Below are 17,500 nucleotides of genomic sequence, written 5' to 3' on the forward strand. Positions count from 1 at the left end.
TAGGTAGGAGGGCAGTTTGCCAATGATGTGTTAGAAAACAGCATGTGAAGTACGGGCACATTCGAGTGCTAGGAATTAAAACTCACTGATGTTCAGCTTGTTCTTCCAACAATCACAAAACAAAATTTGAGGATTTTGCATAAGGCAGAGCTGAAGCCTAATGAAGTTGCTACATAAAGCTTAAATAACACATGGACAGTTTTTCATCTAAAATATTTTTAAATGTACTGCTAAGGACCTGTGATTTGTAGCTTTCAAAACAAACTTCCAAACAGGCTCCTCAAGCCTCAGCTACCCATTATCAATTCACCACTAGAGCCTGCCTGCGTGTCTGCAGTTCTGAATAAAGTCAAAGCACTTGCTGCACAACCACAGAAAAGTGTTAATACACACGCATTGTAAGCATTTACCCATTCTGGGGGGTATTCCTGGCTCGAGACCAGCATTCATTAAGTGTTTACAGTGTGAAATTAAGGGCAACAACTTCTTATTCACCTTCTGGTATTTCTGGTTCTATGATATTTTCCATTTAAATCAGGTTTTATTATTCATTGGCACTAAGCCCCCAACCCCACATTGATGTGCAAGACTTTCAAATACACGCAGGCCTTTATTAATTTACATCCCATTCACAAGTAATGTAGATGCCTAAGGACTTTTCCATACTGGTATATCCAGAGCAATATCATGTCCTGTACCGTGCAGGTGTAAGGCTCTTAGATCTCATCAACAAGATTACTGACTAATTCTAAGAGGTACTTAAGCAGATGCATATCTATTAGTCTTGAATGGGGCTAGTCAAGCGATTATAGTTCCACTCATGCGTGCTGGAGATGGCTTTGCTGCGCTTGCCAAGATTACACTCCGATCTACAGCACAGTTGGAAAGCAAATGCATTTCCCCAAATACCGAGTCCGTGCATAAAGACATCCTGTTTCTTGCGAGTAAAACAACTCTATGCTCCTGTAAGTGGAAGAAGAAAAGGGGAATGACACTCCATTTAGTTTTGCAAACTGCTCCCCCTCCACACACACACACTCTTGCTTTTCCAGTCTTTTCCTGTTCCCCATTGGGAACATAACCACTGACAGCTCTTTCAGTCCTTGGCACCAGAAAAACAGTCGCCTTGGAAAAGAGATCTTTCCTCTTGCCTCTGCTCTATCATTCTTCGCCTATCTGCCAGCTCATTAGGAAGCACGTCCTTGCTGTACGTCTACGACATCTCAACTCCAGCCACCGGCTCTTTTGAGCCCTTAACCACAGGCTGAACTCAAATGGAAACATCCTTATTAGTCCACTGGACTTTTTTTTTTAATGGCCTAGATGAAAACCAGCTGCGATTTCACTTGGATCATGGCTAAAACGCCTTTCATTTGATACATGTTATAAAGCTGCCACCATGTATTTAAATTCAAGTAAGGCCTCACAGGCTCAAGATCCCTTTCCAGGAGTCATTACCCACAGTTTTCACAACGAAGTATCAGCATGTTCCTTCTCGTACAACAATTTCTCCACCCTTCCCTATTCCCACCTGTCAGTACGCACTTACACAAGTGTGCTGACCCAGGCTTGAGGGAAGGCATTGCAACAACTCTTCCAATCCTAGCCCACACCAATAACGTTTGAAGTTTCATAGTAAGCAATCCTGAAGCAGCAGACTGGTTAAGTAAATAAGAAGTAGTCATCAGCCAGACTTGAGAGAAAACGATCTTCCCAGCTCTCCTGACATCATCTGACTCAGAAGTCCATGTTTTGATAGAAAGGTTAGAGGAAACATTAACCAAATAGAAATTGATGAAGTGGAAGAGAGAGGCTTTTTGTACATCTTTGAACTTCCACTCTGCACCTCACTGGCAGAGAATTTGTTGCTTTCATTCACTTTATATGGCTACATTTCAAAAGCTGTTAATCCGTCTTTTTTATTCGGTGGGCAACTGTATCAGAGGTTTTAGGCAGAGGGAAATCAGCTATTTTGACTGCCCACCTTTGCTTATCAGCGAGCCGATTTCTGGAAATTTTAACCATGCATCGCCAGGAAGCAAACAACAACAACGAGGACAAAAGCCCAGACTCCTCTAAGAAGTTTGGGTGGCCAAGGTCACCACAGTTATTTTTGAAAGTCTTTGTTTCAGACAACTTCCAGCTATGGCTTGGTTTACATTTTGCTCTGGTCTCTTATGGCCGACTGGAATTCACATGCAACTGATACCAGTAATTTACAATGGCTCTTTGACATAGTTCGAGATGCGATGTCAGCCCCATTAGCTTTATGTATGAAGCGACAGTAGCAAGATGGCATCTAGACAAGAACGAGAGTAAGGAAACCATTTAAGTTGAATCTTGGCTCCAACAAAGCACGATTCTCATCAGCTTCAACAGGGCCAGAATTTAACTGCAAGCCACTCTTGGAAGTGAGACAAGAGAGAGTATGTGGTAAAGGGAACGTAGGAGGAGTGGAATGTAGAGGGGGGAAGGAAGCATCCACTCTAGGATCTCCTAACGACTGCATTGATCAGAGGATGCTAGAGCTATTGAAAAGTAACACAAAGCCTACTACACTCACTCTTTTTTTTGAGACATCTCACAGAGTCCTTACGATTCAAGAGTAATTAGGGTAAAAGAAAATCCTGAACATCAAAAAAAATAGTCATCACTTTATATGGTGACAATTATTTAGTTCTAATGATTTCCTTAACAAGTTCTTCAAGACTTATTCTTCAGCTCTGGGAAAGCTGACTGTAAGTAAAGAGATGCAGTACAAAGGAAAAGCTTTGTGCAGTACAGTGACTGAAGTGACCTACAGATGGATATGTGACAGCAAAGCTAGTGCAGGAATGCAAATCAGGAACATATGTAAGAACATGTCTGCACTTGGTCAAATGCACTGCTGAGAAATGAGGCAATTTTGTCTGAAGACAATTGTACTTGCAGAACATGAAAGCAAAGAAAGGGTTCATTGTGTAGCTTTGCAAATGCAGTTGTTTCATGAAAAAAGATGAGCTCTAATAATAGTAAAAGTGGCAGAGACCCAGTCTGAAAAAAAATCCCAGCTCCTACTGTAAACAAGACCTTCATTTTGAATTCAGGCATCTTGCATTTTTAATACAGCTCTGCTGCTGTAGCAACCTCTTTTCTGCTCCTCCATAAAACACGCCATAGCTAAGAGCCAAGAAGCCTCCCAGCCACTGCTCCATGACTGCTGGGATAGGGCCTGAAATGACAGGTACTGCAACAGTGCTGGATGTGGCAGGTTGCAAAGCAACCCTTGGCTGTCACTGACAGGTCTCATCAATCATTTGCAATGGACGACTTCTTTTCGAGAACTAAGAACTAATAGGACAGCCCGTGTATATTTAAAAATTAAAAAGCAGATCTGTGCGGAAAGGTTCCCAGACTCACAGGCCTTTCCCAAGCAGTGTACTCCATACCAATTAAAACATAAAACTACACTACACACATTTTTACAAGGCCTTTCTTTTGTGAACCATGAAGTCCATTTCATTACTGTGGGGCTGTCACCTGGAATTCCAAAGTGGACTACAAGAAGCTGTTTAAAAATTTATGTAAGATGGGCCACAGCGCTGCTGCTTCCTTGTTAAAGGAAAAGGTTTGTTGCATCAACAAAAGGTGTACGAGTTCAGGTTCATACTTTCTCCTGTGGTTTTTACCACACACTGTTAAAGCCTTAGATTGAAAATAGCGCTAATTTTGCCCACCTGCTTCAGTAGGAGCAGAGCAGTTCATATGCCAAGAGCCCCTATACAGCTTCCTCTAGGCAACAGGAAAAGCTTAGCAGAAAGTTTCTAAAACCAACCAAAGACATTCCAGGTAAAAGATTCCCACCCTTGATTTCCAGCCAGCTCTACCAGGTGCTGTCTGCTAAATATTTTTCAGCCCCAAATATAAATCCCTAGACATTCAGCTCCCAAGGAAAAGCTGGTAGTCACTCCTGTTTCTCATGGATGGATACCTATACTGGCTCTTATAGAGGTTTTTTTGTTTGATTTTGCATTTTGTTTTTAAAGCAGCATGTTCAGTTTTGAGAAGTACATAGTTTTTAGAGGAGTTCCAAATCAACAACATTTAGGCTTCTGAATATCGCTCTTAAAAAAAAAAAAAGTCCCAACAAAAAAAACTGAAGAAACCCCTCGACTTTTATCCTTCCCAAGGAGAAAGAGGAAATTAACGGCATCTATTTTTAGGCATCAAACTGCTGGTACCTAGGTGAGCAAGCTACTCACTCTCTAAAGGCAACATGAGGGAGATAGGCTGCTGCAGAGCCTACAGTAGTTGCTCCGAGTCATCTAGGGGAGACCTTTTCCCTCTCCTCATGCCCTACTCAGAGTGGTCTGGTTAGACTACCAAAGACTTTTCAATGGCCAGGAAATCAAGGTGTCTCAACTAAGTAAACCAGAGGAACGAATACTTACTAGTAGAGTTATCATTGTAATCCCATGCCTCAACAAGCAATGTGTAGGATCTCTGCAAGAGAGGAAATAAGAGTTAGTTTCAAAGCCACACATAACTGTAAGAAAAACAAAAGACAATTTTAATGGAAAAAAAAAAAAATCACGGTCTCTGCTTTAAAATGGAATACTTGAAAACCTAAATAGGTAATAGATTATACTTGAGACAAACATGATCTTCTTGAAACCCCATAAGCTACCTTATCCAGTCTGACTTAGAAGACCTTTCACCTTGGATAGCTCATCTTTGTCATCATTAATGCATCTTATGTACTTAACCAGGAAGTACAGCCTTTGACACTATGCTGCAGCCACAATAAAGCACGTGTGCAAGAATAGCACATGGAAGACTAAAAACATCAGGCTGGCAAAGCATCAAAAAATCCCCAAAAAAACACCCAACACCCCCACCCTCAAAAGCTGCTTCAAAAGAATTTTAGTTACAGAAAAGTAGTCTTGATGTCCCTTCCCCCAGCCATCCTGAAAGCCAGAAGTGTTGCTAAGATTACTGTGCTCTGCCTTGACAGCCCGATCTCTAGGGACTTTGCTTTTCAGCACCCCCTTTGAAAGCTTTGTCTGCATGAGGGCCATCGCAGCTCCCACCCGTATCAGGTAACTGAAGGAAGAACGGAGGGCTATGGGAAGGGGGTGGGGTGAGAGAGAAGCAGCATTGTAAAACAAAGGCTAAAATCAGACTATTTGGAAGCGCAGGGAAAGGGAAGCCGCACTATCCACCCCGTGTCACTTTTACAGACGCACTAATCTGCCAATGAGCTCGCCAGCACTCCAGTAATAATAATCTAAGCATAAACTAACACAAGTGACTCCATGGGCTGGAAAGGTGCCAGCTATTACATCTAAGCCACCTTTATCTTCAATCCTAACTTGAGAACAAGAGCCATTAAAACATCTTCTCCTCCCCCAGCTCTACTCCGAGATATTATCCAGGCTGTATCTTTCAAAATTGACATTTAGCCAGCCATATCCAAACTTAGAGAATGATTCAAAACCAAAACATTACCAACTCCTTCCCCCCCCCCCAAAAAAAAAAAAAACAACTGAGAAAAAATATTACTTAAAAATTAAAAAGTATAATAATAAGTATAAATGAGGTAATAAACACAACATATTTCTGCTGAGTAGAACAATAACAAAAACTCTCCATGAAGGATTACAATGCTTTGCCATCAAAGCTGTGTATTTTAATATTTATTACTTCTTAATTTTATCAGTGCTCAGTCGCAGTCTGCTCATTTATGGTCTGTACTGCTTAACACCTTTTCTGTAATGGAAACCAAAACATAGTTCTGAGAGTAAGCTGCTACAAGGTGCAAGTGTAAGGGCAGACTTCAAATTCCTTAAAAGGAGAGAGAGGAATAAAAAAAGTTAAGCAGACTGTTTTCTCACGACTGGACACAGCATGCAGCCTCTGAATGAAAACCTAGTTTGTGATGGACACCAGCTTGGAATATCGCCTAAATATGTTTCATATTCAAAACAGACTAGGATTCCATTTCGTTCACTGATAACTGTGGGAAAATGCTTCAGAAAGTAAGCAAAGCTGGGCAAGCCGAGACATGCGCCCAAACTTCGATGCAGAGTCTGCATTGGCCCAAACCATTTTTGGTTAATATTTCATAAAAGTTACATTTTAGTTGTTACTATTCTAGACCAAGCCTCTCAACTTGAAAGAAACTCTGAAAATAAAATAGGACACAATGTGATCATTTAATACTGTTCAAAGCAGTTTTAAGAGTCCTTATCCAAGCCAGTGGTAAAAAAAAACAAAACAAAAAACCGCACACAGAATAGAACTCCTGAGCCATATTACACATATAGATTGCACTATCTTGGGTGCTTCCTCACTGGTTTAATTACCAACATTGAGAAGCACAAGCACAACATGTTAGTGCAAGCTTGAAAAAAAATATTATGATATAGGGAATGAATTATGGCAACTAGCACTACTTCCAATAAAGTTAAGGATGTTTTCCTTTCGGCCTTGCATAATTGTTTTGGAAGATATTTTGTCTAAACTCATAGCAACAGTTCCCGGTTGGTTCTCAGGACTGTTTACCAACACACCTAGCCCTTAAGGAAAGGAAAGGTTGAATCCTTGCTTTAACTGCTACTGTTGCTAGATACTTGCGTGACCACTTTCCAACACCACACAGTTTGTTTAAAGAGAGGAGAGGCTTCTGCTTAACTGGATGGAAACAAGATGCAGGGGGAATAGACATACCCTAGCAATTCCCTTGTTTCTATGTGCCCCCTCTCACCTCATCTCAGTATTTCAGATGAAGAATCCCTATTCTGAAAAGAGATTATAAGAAGAATGGCAGTTTAATCTCCTGGCTCTGCCCCTCTCAGCACGGGGCAAAGAAAGGACAAGACTTTGTGTTCAAAATGGGACACTTCTGAACAAAAGACACAAGATACGCACAGCCCCACAACAAGAGTAGCAAGTCACACTCAACAATCCAACTATCTCACACTTCTAGCCAGTTCCTCCCATCTCCCAAAGCAGCAGCTCTGTGCAAAGACTGCACTGTTGAGATTTTTTTTTAAAATGCATATCATCCCCACTCTATAGATCAACAATTCAGATATCTCAGGAATGACTACTTACAGCATGGAGGTTTAACTTTTCCCATGCCCATAGGTGACCTCTGCCCATCTTTGAATAAATATATATATCCAGACACAAGAATTCCACATCGTGCACCTTATTCCATCAAAGCAATGTCCTAGGCAACAAGGCAGCAGTGAACTTTCCAGAGTCACACCCAATTAGCCACTGTAAACCTGAGCTTGACCAGAAGGCAGGGATTCTGGCCTGAGAGGAAAGGCAGCTTGAAAGGAACAGCAAGACGGCACATTTTGCAGAACATCCACAGCAGCCCAGAGGACTGAAAGGCAGCATGGTCAAATTTAAGCACAGCTCCTATGAATTAAGCTATGAGAGGATGGAAATGGTTAAGCTCACACTCAAAAAAAACCCACAAAGCAAGCACCAATGTGCAAGAGCTATTTTCCTCAATGACATGACACCATGATTTAGGCTGATCCATTGATAATACAAATCAAGAAAGTCTGTGAAGACCCTGAAATCCATCACAAACTACCCCTTTTAAGGGACTGAAAGGCCAATGCAATCTCTTTTCTGGTCATTTAAATGAAATATTAGCAGCTCCAGGTAAGCAGACAGTGTTTAAGCTCTCGGCTTGATTACCATCTTCCCTCCCTTCCTCCAGACACCCACCCAAAAGAGGTGTTTTTGTACTCTGGCTTCTAAAGTCATTCTGCAAGTCAGTGGGACAGAGCAAGATTAAAACATCAGGCTCATTAGTGAAAGGACTACCTCCTTTTTGAAAGAGGCTGCAACTAGTCAAACTTCTTTCCCTCCTATCCTTGTGGTTAAACCATGCAAGAGCTTTGCTGAGCACGTGAAACCATGACTAGACAAATGCAGTGGGAAGTTTGCATTTTGAGCGCTGCGCCTGCTCCTCCTCTGCCAAACAAGGCGAGCAGGTTAAGCCCAGAGATGTTCTCCTCATGCTCTGCCAGCTGTGAAGACCAGTTTGAGAAGGGCCCTCAAAGACCTCACCTGCATCCTAGGGAAGGAGGCTAGGAGACTGGCATGCTGTCACAAGCAGGCCACAGCAAATTGCCAAGAAGTCCAGCAATCCCTCCTCCCTTCAGCTGGAAGAAGGTGAGATAGGGAAGAGGGAAACTGAGGAGTATTTCAAAGCGCCCAAGGGCCAGGGAGGAGAATCCCTCTGAGTGGAGTTAAGGCTAGTCACAAAATCACTTCCTCTAAACGTCAGCAGGACTCTCTCACCCTTGTTGCAACATGACAAGTCAAGATGATGCTATACAGATGCATCACAACGTCATGCCATGCTCAGCACTGACAGAGTATTCCTTCAAAGGACTTGAAGAATACTGGTTTCTCATCCAGATGAGATGGGGACCTACAAGGGAGAAGAAAGGAAACAACCTAACCCTCCTAACCCTTTGTCAAATGCAACATAGCCAGGAAGCTCTCCTTTGGGCTAGTAAAGCAATACCCTATAAAGCTGTTACTCTCTCAACCCTGCGTATATAAACAGAGCCCAAGCTGTAAGGATCTCACACCTCAGAGTCCGTGGCCAAGAGCCAGGCAGAACCTCACGCAGGCAGCCCGGCCAAGAGCCTCATCAGAATATGCCCACATGAAAACAGAGCACATTGTTCCCTTAGTCTTCATTTTGAGTAGTTCCTTCAACGCTATTAGTGCCAGTAAACGCTTCATTGCCACGTAAAGGAGAAAACATGAAAACAAATGTAATTATATTAGCAGCTTCCAGGACAGACTTTCCCCTCATTCTGCCTTGGCACAAGTCAAGCCAGTAACTGAAGTCAAGACCTTCTCTGCGATGCAGCTGCCACCCTCCTGCCAAATGATGAAGGACACAAAAGTACCGCTATCCAAACTATGCATACGCTTAAGCATCCAGTAAACCAGGCTGATCTCTGATCTGGCAAGCCTGCTGGAATAATGAGTGTCCTGTGAATACATAAAGTGCTGAAGTTGCCATTGTGTGAAGTAAGTCCATGGTTTGTCTGGGAGCCGAGCAATGCTGAGTCTACTGCTGCTTCCTGTTGCTTGTCCTGTATTAGCATTATTTTTGGATAGGCCCCATTATGTTCTGTAATCCTCACTGCAGTCAGTATGGCCACACTATTGTTCTTGGTTAATATTAGCAGTCAATGCCTCTGTCTGGGTGGCCGGACTACAATGTATTCCAATCATAAAACTAGTGTGCATTAACTGAACAATGTACTGGGACAGAGAGGGGAGACTTGGGGTCCTCCCTTCTCCCCTCCTTTAAAAACTGAAAAAAAAAAAAATTGGCATTTTTTTTTTTTCCTTCTTTCTTTTTAAACTAATGATTTTAAGTTATTTCAGCTACCAGTGTGCATTGTACGACAACTGCATTTTAATCAGAACCTTATCTCGTTACCGAGTTATTTTCTCACGGAGTCCCACTTGTCAAAGACTAGCAGGCAGGCCAAGATGTCAATGGTTGCTTTCAACCTTCCCCAACAAGCAGATTACCTGCTCTTATCAGTCCCCCTACCTGTTTAAAGCATCCCACTGATAATTAAATGCACCAGTTACAAAAGGGTGGCAAGGTTAATAGAGAGAATACCTAGTAGGCAGCCAAGCAAAACAGTCAGGTTCACATAGAGCAAGCCTGAACAAGAAGCCTTTCTACTTATTTACCTAACTGCATAAGAACTGGGTTGAGCTGGTAAAAGACTCTGGATGTTTGACTATTTACAAACCACTTTAACCACTTCTATCCACATTTTACAGTTTCTTCTGAACACTACAAGAATAATGAGTGTAATTTATGCTGCACAACAGTGACCACAGAACCATGAGCTCCACAGACTAACAAAAAACAAACGCAACAGCTTCTAGTTTTGACATCTTTCCCCATGTTGAGGCACATGGGTCACCAGCTACAATTATTAGAACTGTGTCAATTTACATATAAAAATTCTATTCATCAGCAGAAATGCAAAGTCAAGTTCAGCTTGAATTTTCAAAACCAATCCTGTCATTAGAATTATCTACAGAGAAATACTTTCAAAAACTGTAGCTTAAGGTTTTGTACTACAGGGCATCAGACTTCAGAACTGAAGTTGGAATAAGCATCATGTATAAGAGTGCAAGCCTCTTGTATGGCGCAACATCTCATTTAATTAGCTAAGGCCCAGCTTTTCTAGCTTCAGAACTCATTTACTTCTATTCCTGCCTTCAGTCCACAAAGAAGCAGTAAGTTTCCTTAACTAGAATTTTAAGCATAAAGCAACCTTATGCAATTCATTTGCAGACATGCAGACTTCCAGCTGCATAAACAAGCTGACAGGGCTGGATGTTTGTAGTCTGAGAAAGTTTAGGAACAAGCTTCAACGCCAGGCCCAATCTCACTGCCACTGAAGTTAAACTGGAGCAGGCCTTTATTATAACAAGAATTAAAATTCTGAGAGCAGGCAGGATAAGGATTTATTTTTAGACATATTATGGTAATATAGTCAAATGGATTTACCAGGAAGATGAAGTTCTGAACTGACTGGAACATAAATAACTCTTAAGAACATGCAAGTTCAAAACCTCTGAATGGATGTATCACTCCTCTGCAGTCCTGGGAAAAAAAACAGCCTTGTGGATGCTAATTATGCTTCAGATGTCACTTACTACTCTCAGCTCCATTTTGGATAGTAATCCTAGGCAAAACATGGCACTTTGAGTGCTGAAGAGTTATTCTTAAATTATTAGTCAACAATAAATGACTCAGTGTGGATTTGGTTAACATGCATTTTGTTATTATAAATATTTCTTCTGATCTGCCCATGCTCCAAGATGACTTATCAGGCATTCTTTAAGAAAAGCTGGAACAATATCTGCATTTGCTTCTACAAGTGTTCAAAAGTTACCTGGAGGAGGGAGGGAAAAACAACATAAAAAAATAAGCTTTAATTTTATGAATGTGACCTACTGGTTTTTTTGTTAAAAAAAAAGCAGTTGAATGAAGTGCTTTTTCCTCTCAGATTCAAAAGGCTATTACTTTAGTATCAGCTGCAGATTAGTATTTTTGAAGCCTCTGGTGTCAAGACAGGGGAAAAAAAGTTCATGAAGCTTAAAAAACACTGAAGATCTTTTATTATCCCTTTCTAGCCAAGAAAAACAATGCCTATCCAGAAAACATCTTTTTTATCTTCAGCAACCAGTAACAGTAAGATTTGTTATTAAAAAGGAAAAAAGCTGACTATTGTACTTTTTAGATGAAGCTTAAAATAATATGTTCATATTTTTTTTAATTGTATTTTACACTAAAGTCACTTAGATGCTGGAGGGGTTTTTTTTTTCACCTCAGTAGTTTCCCAGTGTGTTGGTGCAATTGGCTCCAATATTAAATAATTACAAGGTTCATAATTTCAGGATAAACAAGCTGTCTGAAATTGGAGCGATGCATACCAAAGGAATTGCCAAGTTTGACCTCCTTCTTTCTTACAGTCTCACCACCCCTCGAAAGATCTCTCTTTACATAAAAGCAAAGTTTAGTGCTAAGCTTTGCTTAGTTAATGCACAGTTCCCTTAAGGTAGGGCACACACCACACTTCAGGTGCCATCTGATTCTTTAAGGAAAAGATTTGATTTATGTCTGAGAAGAGCATGTGTCTACCATGAAACAAAACTTGTTGAGACAGACTTTGACAAGAGAAACATGGAAATCCTTTTGTTCCATACTTTTCTATATGTCTTCATAAACCAAGTTGCCTATCAAGAAAGTCACTAAAGTCTCAAAATGATTGCAAGAAGTCTACTTTTTTTTTCCCTTAATAACCATTATTATTATTATTGTTTCAGTTTACTGAAGAATTGCTAGCTACTGCAGGGGTAGCTTTCTGACACACTCTAGGTCCTTTATTCTGGCTGCTGCCCTGTTTCCTAGCAACTTACTCAAACCTTCCATCACTTCAATTAATTTATGGCCCACCATCTCCACACCCATTACTCACAGGGGTACATATCAAAACTGACAAGAGCAAACTGCATAAGTTATTAATAAGACTCTGAGACTTCAAATCTACACTGCAACTACAAACCATACCTAACAATATATTTAAAGCACACAGCTTTAAAGCACATAATTCTCTTTTCTTCTTCTCTTGTATGATGAATAAAGACCTCTTAATGCAATATAACTATTTTTCACTAATGGCGTAAGAGGCAGCTTGACATGAGATTTTTTTAAGTAGTCAAGGCAACAAGACTTCTTAATGTTACTGACTCAAGCTGGAACATCCAAGAAAAGCCTCCCTCACATAGCAGAACACAAACAACACATATTCAGAGATGAGCATGAATTTTCAAGTGCAATATGATTAACATTTCAGTCTAGCTCCTATTACCTTTACTGTCATTTTCAGTTATATTCAAAGACAACTCTCATATTCAGCCCCACTGGTAAATGCAATGTTAGTCTCAAGCTTTTAGTAAAGTCCACATTCACCCATCTAAAGATTTTTTTTTTAAGTTCTGAAACTTCAGCATCAGATTTGAGTTGACTAATTAAGTTTGCTACTTTATCTGTAGAGCTTTCTAAAGAGCTAAAATGATTTGTGTACACAATTTTAGTAAAAATAAGGGCTTTGCCACATTAGATATTCTTTTGTTCAAATGCCATTTGAAAGTCACAATGGCTAGCTTCAAAGCTGTGTCCTATGGAAGTTAAAGCTGGGAAGCAGGCTTGATAATTGCAAGCAGACTATCATCACAATCTCAAAAAAGTACATTTCTGCATGGGAATATGCAAGAGTTTATTCCAAAAAATTCCAGTCTTAGGAACCAGAGTGTGTGAAGTTGTCAAGTTTTACACATTTCAAAGGCTGCACTGGAGTTTTGCTGTTGCTGCCATAGGACTCCAGTTCTCAATTAGATTCAGCAGGACAATAGAAGCATTTCTTTTACTAAGATGCAAGCAAGCTTAGAAAACTTCTCCCATGGTCCCCACCCCCCAAAACCCACCCTCTATGCACAGATTTCCCTTCCCAACCCTATGAAGAGAGGGGCTCTTAGAAGGAATGTGTTTCACATATTTTTTATATATATTCACATATTGTCAGATTCAAGGCACTCAAATTACTGGGAACAGGGTAGGGGGCTCATTAAAAATAAAACAAAAATCAAAACAAACAAACAACTACATATATATATCCTTGATGAACCCGAGTTTTCTGAAAAAAGTCAAAATCTGCAACACAAGCAGTGCAACTATTGGCAGAGCTTCAAATACCTCAGATTTTTACAAAGCCCTTTATCCCTTTGATGGCATATTTGATAACAGTTTTATCTCATTTCATGTCAGAAAAAAAAAAAAGAGAAAGAAAAGAGAAGGAAAGAAAGGAAGGACTTGTACTTCCAACAGAGAGTACTTTTGTTAACTCTGCTATTGTACTTTGTAATACTATCTCCTTAAAAACGCAGACTTGATTTCACCCTTGTGCCTCTCCAGCCCTCAGTACTCCAGAAGTCACAACTGACAGAGGAGGCAGGTAGGAGGCAGCACAGGACGTTTCAAGAACACATGGCTGCCTGCAGCACTTGGCTGCAGGACTACAAAGTGGGTGTCTACACTACAACTGGAAAAGGAATGCTTTTGGGGCGGGTTTCCCCCCCCTTCCAAAAAAAAAAGTCCAGGCCCTCCCAGTAACCAGTCCTTATCTGACTGGCAAGGGCCAAGTTTTAGAGGGAGTGGAAAGTCTACAAATGCTTCCACCTCGCCAGCAGTGATAGTGACAGAGGATAGGAAACAAGATTCACCCCTCCCCTGCATGCACGTAAGAGCCCTCCTCCCCTCGCAAAAATGACCTTAGGCATCTAGGTTAGGATGACTGGATCTTCAAAACTGCTGAGCATCAACATATCCCAAGGCAGTTGGTGGGAAATTGTCTGCTCAGCGCCTTTGGAGAAGGGGACGGGGGAAAAACAGTTTTGTTTCCTAGGTGATCTCTAAATATAACTTTTAGAAGCATAAATTTTGGAGTTTTCAGCTTTCCTATCATAGCATTCCAGAGAGCCACCACAAAAGATAAACTGTTACATGTGTCTAAGAGCCCCCTAGAACAGTCATCCTCAGTTTGTGCCTGCCTGGGCACTAAACAATGCACCTCCTGGCACCCAATGCCACGGGCAGCCTTCTGTGTCCAGAAACCCTACACCCTGCATCTGTGGGTCTGTCCTGGGCAATGGTCGTTTTGGAAAGCTGGTCCTCACTTACTGTGCAGCAAATAAAAGAGCTGACTATATAAAAGCTTCAACTCTCTTGAGTACCCCCAGAAGAAACAAGCAGCACTGAAGTCAAAGCGAGAGTTTGTTACATGACCAACAACAAAACAGGCTTCTGAAAAAAAAGGGTCACCCGTCCTCCATCTCACTGCTCTACGAGGCTCACGAGTGTTTGCTAAAGTGGACAACAGTGGGAAAGTGCCTTTCAAAGAGCCCCACCTCCTCGAGCCATCTAATTTTGCACGCAGCTAGAGGGAAGCCAGAATCTCTGGACCACAGAGGCAAGTAGCCAGGAAAAGGTGTGCTGTGGGGAGGAGTGTGTGAAATAGCCCAAAAGCTAAGACTAGGCTTTTCTCAGTCTTTAGCTTCTAGAGCCCACAAGTACCTCAAAACCTTCCAAGCTTCCCAGGGAAGCTGGCAACTAGTTCACCAAGAGCAGCAGCAGCAGCTCCCATCAACACCAAGCAGCGCAGGGAGATTTCCCCTCGGGAGAAGCAGGAAGCCTTCCCAAACACGCTCCAGGGAAGGAGGCCAGCTATGACACACACTTTTCACACGGGATCCCTCTACAGCCCCTAACCCACTGCTCTTTTGGCTTAAGCCCAAGACTTCACTGGTTTGGAAAAAAAAAAATAAAAAAATAAAAAAAAAAAAAAATGAACTTCTGACCTTCTAAGTCTCAAGAGACTTATTCATGCTGTAAAGTGCAGAGATACTGGGTTTGCTTCCCTGACCCATTTAGATCCCCCTCGCTGCACATCTGACTTTCAAACTTAACAGGCTGTGCATTGTGAGCCCCAGGGAACAAAAACAAAAACACCACCACATTTTACTCGTTTCTGTGCTGCGGATTCCCGAGGCTCTTGCCAAGATGCCTGCTCCCTCCCCAGTCCTGGTGCCTCTGCCCCTGCGCGAGACGTTCGAGCTCGGCTCGGCATGGCTATGGCCATGTCAAACAGGACCGTCCAACAGAGGCAGAGCCAGAGCAAGGCCACGCACTCACCGGCCAGGCAAAGCTGAAAGGGATAACAATCCGGTTCTTTTCATTATTCCGGTTGTACTTTAAATTGAAGGTATTTCCTCCGATGACAGGAGTGGATTTGGATCCGAAGCTGCAAGGACCACCAGCCGTGACCCGGGATTGATACTCCTTCAGGCAAACTTTAAAATAGGTATCACACTCGTCTCTGGTGCATTTTCTGTCTCCTGGGTTTCGGGTGCCATCACAGCAATTTCCATTTTGCAGTTCACCATTCACATTTTGCATGGATAAGATCTCCAACTCAAACTGTCCCGACGCTAAAGTCACCTGTTAATCCCAAGAAAGAACCGGAGGAGAAAACAAAAAACAAACAAACAAAAAAAAAGAAACAAGAAACAGACAGTTACCTCACTTTTTTCCCCAAACACAATCTACAACAACTCTGCAGACAGAAGAAAGTTATCTTAACTGCTTTCAAGAACCACATCCATAACATTAAAAAAAAAAAAAAGCAACCACTCCAAGCTTTTCTCTACCAGACACCCATGAGAAAGGCTCATAAATCATCCCAACCATATAATACCATTAATGCTAAAAAACAACCTTAAGTGCCAATTTCAAAAAAATACTGTATGTATGAGGAAAGCTTCCAAATCGTTATGAAACAAAACTAAATCAAACGGAGAGTGCACACACGAGAGCAAACCCAAAGAAACCCGATGTAGCTAAAGCACCCTGGAAATGCAACCCTTCTGCAGCTGAGATGGGGAAAATAGCCTCCCTGCTCAAGGCTGCCCAGCTGAGATTCAGACCTTGCTCGTTAGTCACCCCAAGAGTACTGCAATTAGCAGTTAAAAAAAAAAAAAGAAAAAAGGAAAAAAAAAAAAGTAATTTCGTAAAAAAGCGGTTTGCAGTAATCGCAATTTTTGTTCCCAGGGAATTAAGTCTTGCTGCAAGGAAGACTTCTGCCTGTGCCATCTCCGCAGAAAAGTTAGCAGCTGTAACTCCACTGTCGCTGGGGTAGCTTTGCAGAAGCGCCTTGCGCACCGCTCAAGATTCGGGTTTTTCTTTTTTTTTTTAAAAAAAATCACCTCCCGCAATCACTGCGGGACCCGCGTTCCGCAGAAAAGTGCAAAACCCCTGCGAATTCCTCGGGAGCCCAACTCCGGCTGGCTGAGGCTGCCCTCCCTCCCTGCCCGCCCGCCAGCGGCTGCAGCCCCAGGTACGTACCTTCGCCCGCAGCCCCAGCAGCGCCAGGAGGAGGCCGAGGGAGCACGCCGCCGCGGCTGCCCGCCGGGGCGCACGCATGCCGCCGCGCTGCCCGCCCGCCTGCAGGCCGCCGCTGTCCGCCGCTCGCTCCGGGACGGGACGGCACGGGGAGGGCCAGGAGGGGAGGAGGAGGAGGCGCCGCCGCTGCTGCCCGCCGCCGCCCCGCTCTAATATACCGCGCCGGCCGCGGCGCGCACCCGCGCCGAACAACGCCGCTTTTCAAGCGCTTTCAATAGCGCCCCGGTCTTCAATGCAAAGCAGCCCAGCCTCCTTTTATTCTCCTTATTCTCTCGCCTCCCTCTTTTCTTCCCCTTTTCTTTTCTTTTTTTTTTATTATTGCGATTATTATCCCGATCCTTTTATTTCTTTCAGGTCGCCGGGCACCGCGCGGTGGAGGCGCGGCGAGCCCCCCGCCCCCCCGAGACACACACACACACACGCGGACACACACACACGCACATGCAGCGCACACACCAGCCGGCCGCCCGTCTGGGAACCCCGCAGCCGCTCGGCTTCATCTAGCCCACGGCGGCAGGCGGGGAGGCCGCCCGCCCGCGCATGCGCCCATCCATATGCATGAGGAGGGAAAGAGGAGGAGAATGGCAGGAGCAGGGGAAGGCAGGTACCGGCAGGAGGGGCGGAGGTAGGCGGGTACCGAGAGGAGGGCTAGCCGGCCGCGGGCGGCACCGAGCTGCGGGCGGCGGCTGCTCCGCCGGAGGGAGGTGACGAGCCGTGGCTCTAGGCTGCCCCATCCCGCCTCCCTCTCTCGGGAAGCCCCGCACCGCAGGTGCCTCCCGGGATACCTGGAGCTGCGGCCTCGCTGAGGCGGCTCGGGAGCGGCGGGCTGAGGCAGCGCCGCGCGGAGGGAAGCGCTTTTCCCGCCCGCTGAGGGGACGTGCGGGGTCCTCGCTGCCCGGGAGCCGTAGCCCTTTCCCCCCT

General features: G+C 43.4%; 1 protein-coding gene across 1 annotated transcript in view; it reads right to left on the minus strand.

Annotated features, from left to right (window-relative positions):
- The window catches only part of JAG1 (jagged canonical Notch ligand 1), a 36,259-nt gene extending 19,139 nt beyond the window's left edge, over positions 1–17,120 (minus strand). Inside the window, exons 1-3 of the mRNA XM_082049961.1 lie at positions 16,523–17,120; positions 15,314–15,619; positions 4,431–4,482 (exon numbers count right to left, since the gene is read on the minus strand). Of these exons, the coding sequence (XP_081906087.1) occupies positions 4,431–4,482; positions 15,314–15,619; positions 16,523–16,600 (436 nt within the window). The 5' untranslated portion in view covers positions 16,601–17,120. The remainder of the gene's footprint in view (positions 1–4,430; positions 4,483–15,313; positions 15,620–16,522) is intronic.
- Positions 17,121–17,500: the final 380 nt, after the last annotated feature.

The sequence above is a fragment of the Streptopelia decaocto genome (genome assembly GCF_964273445.1).
Source record: "Streptopelia decaocto genome assembly, chromosome: 3".
Taxonomy (NCBI): domain Eukaryota; kingdom Metazoa; phylum Chordata; class Aves; order Columbiformes; family Columbidae; genus Streptopelia; species Streptopelia decaocto.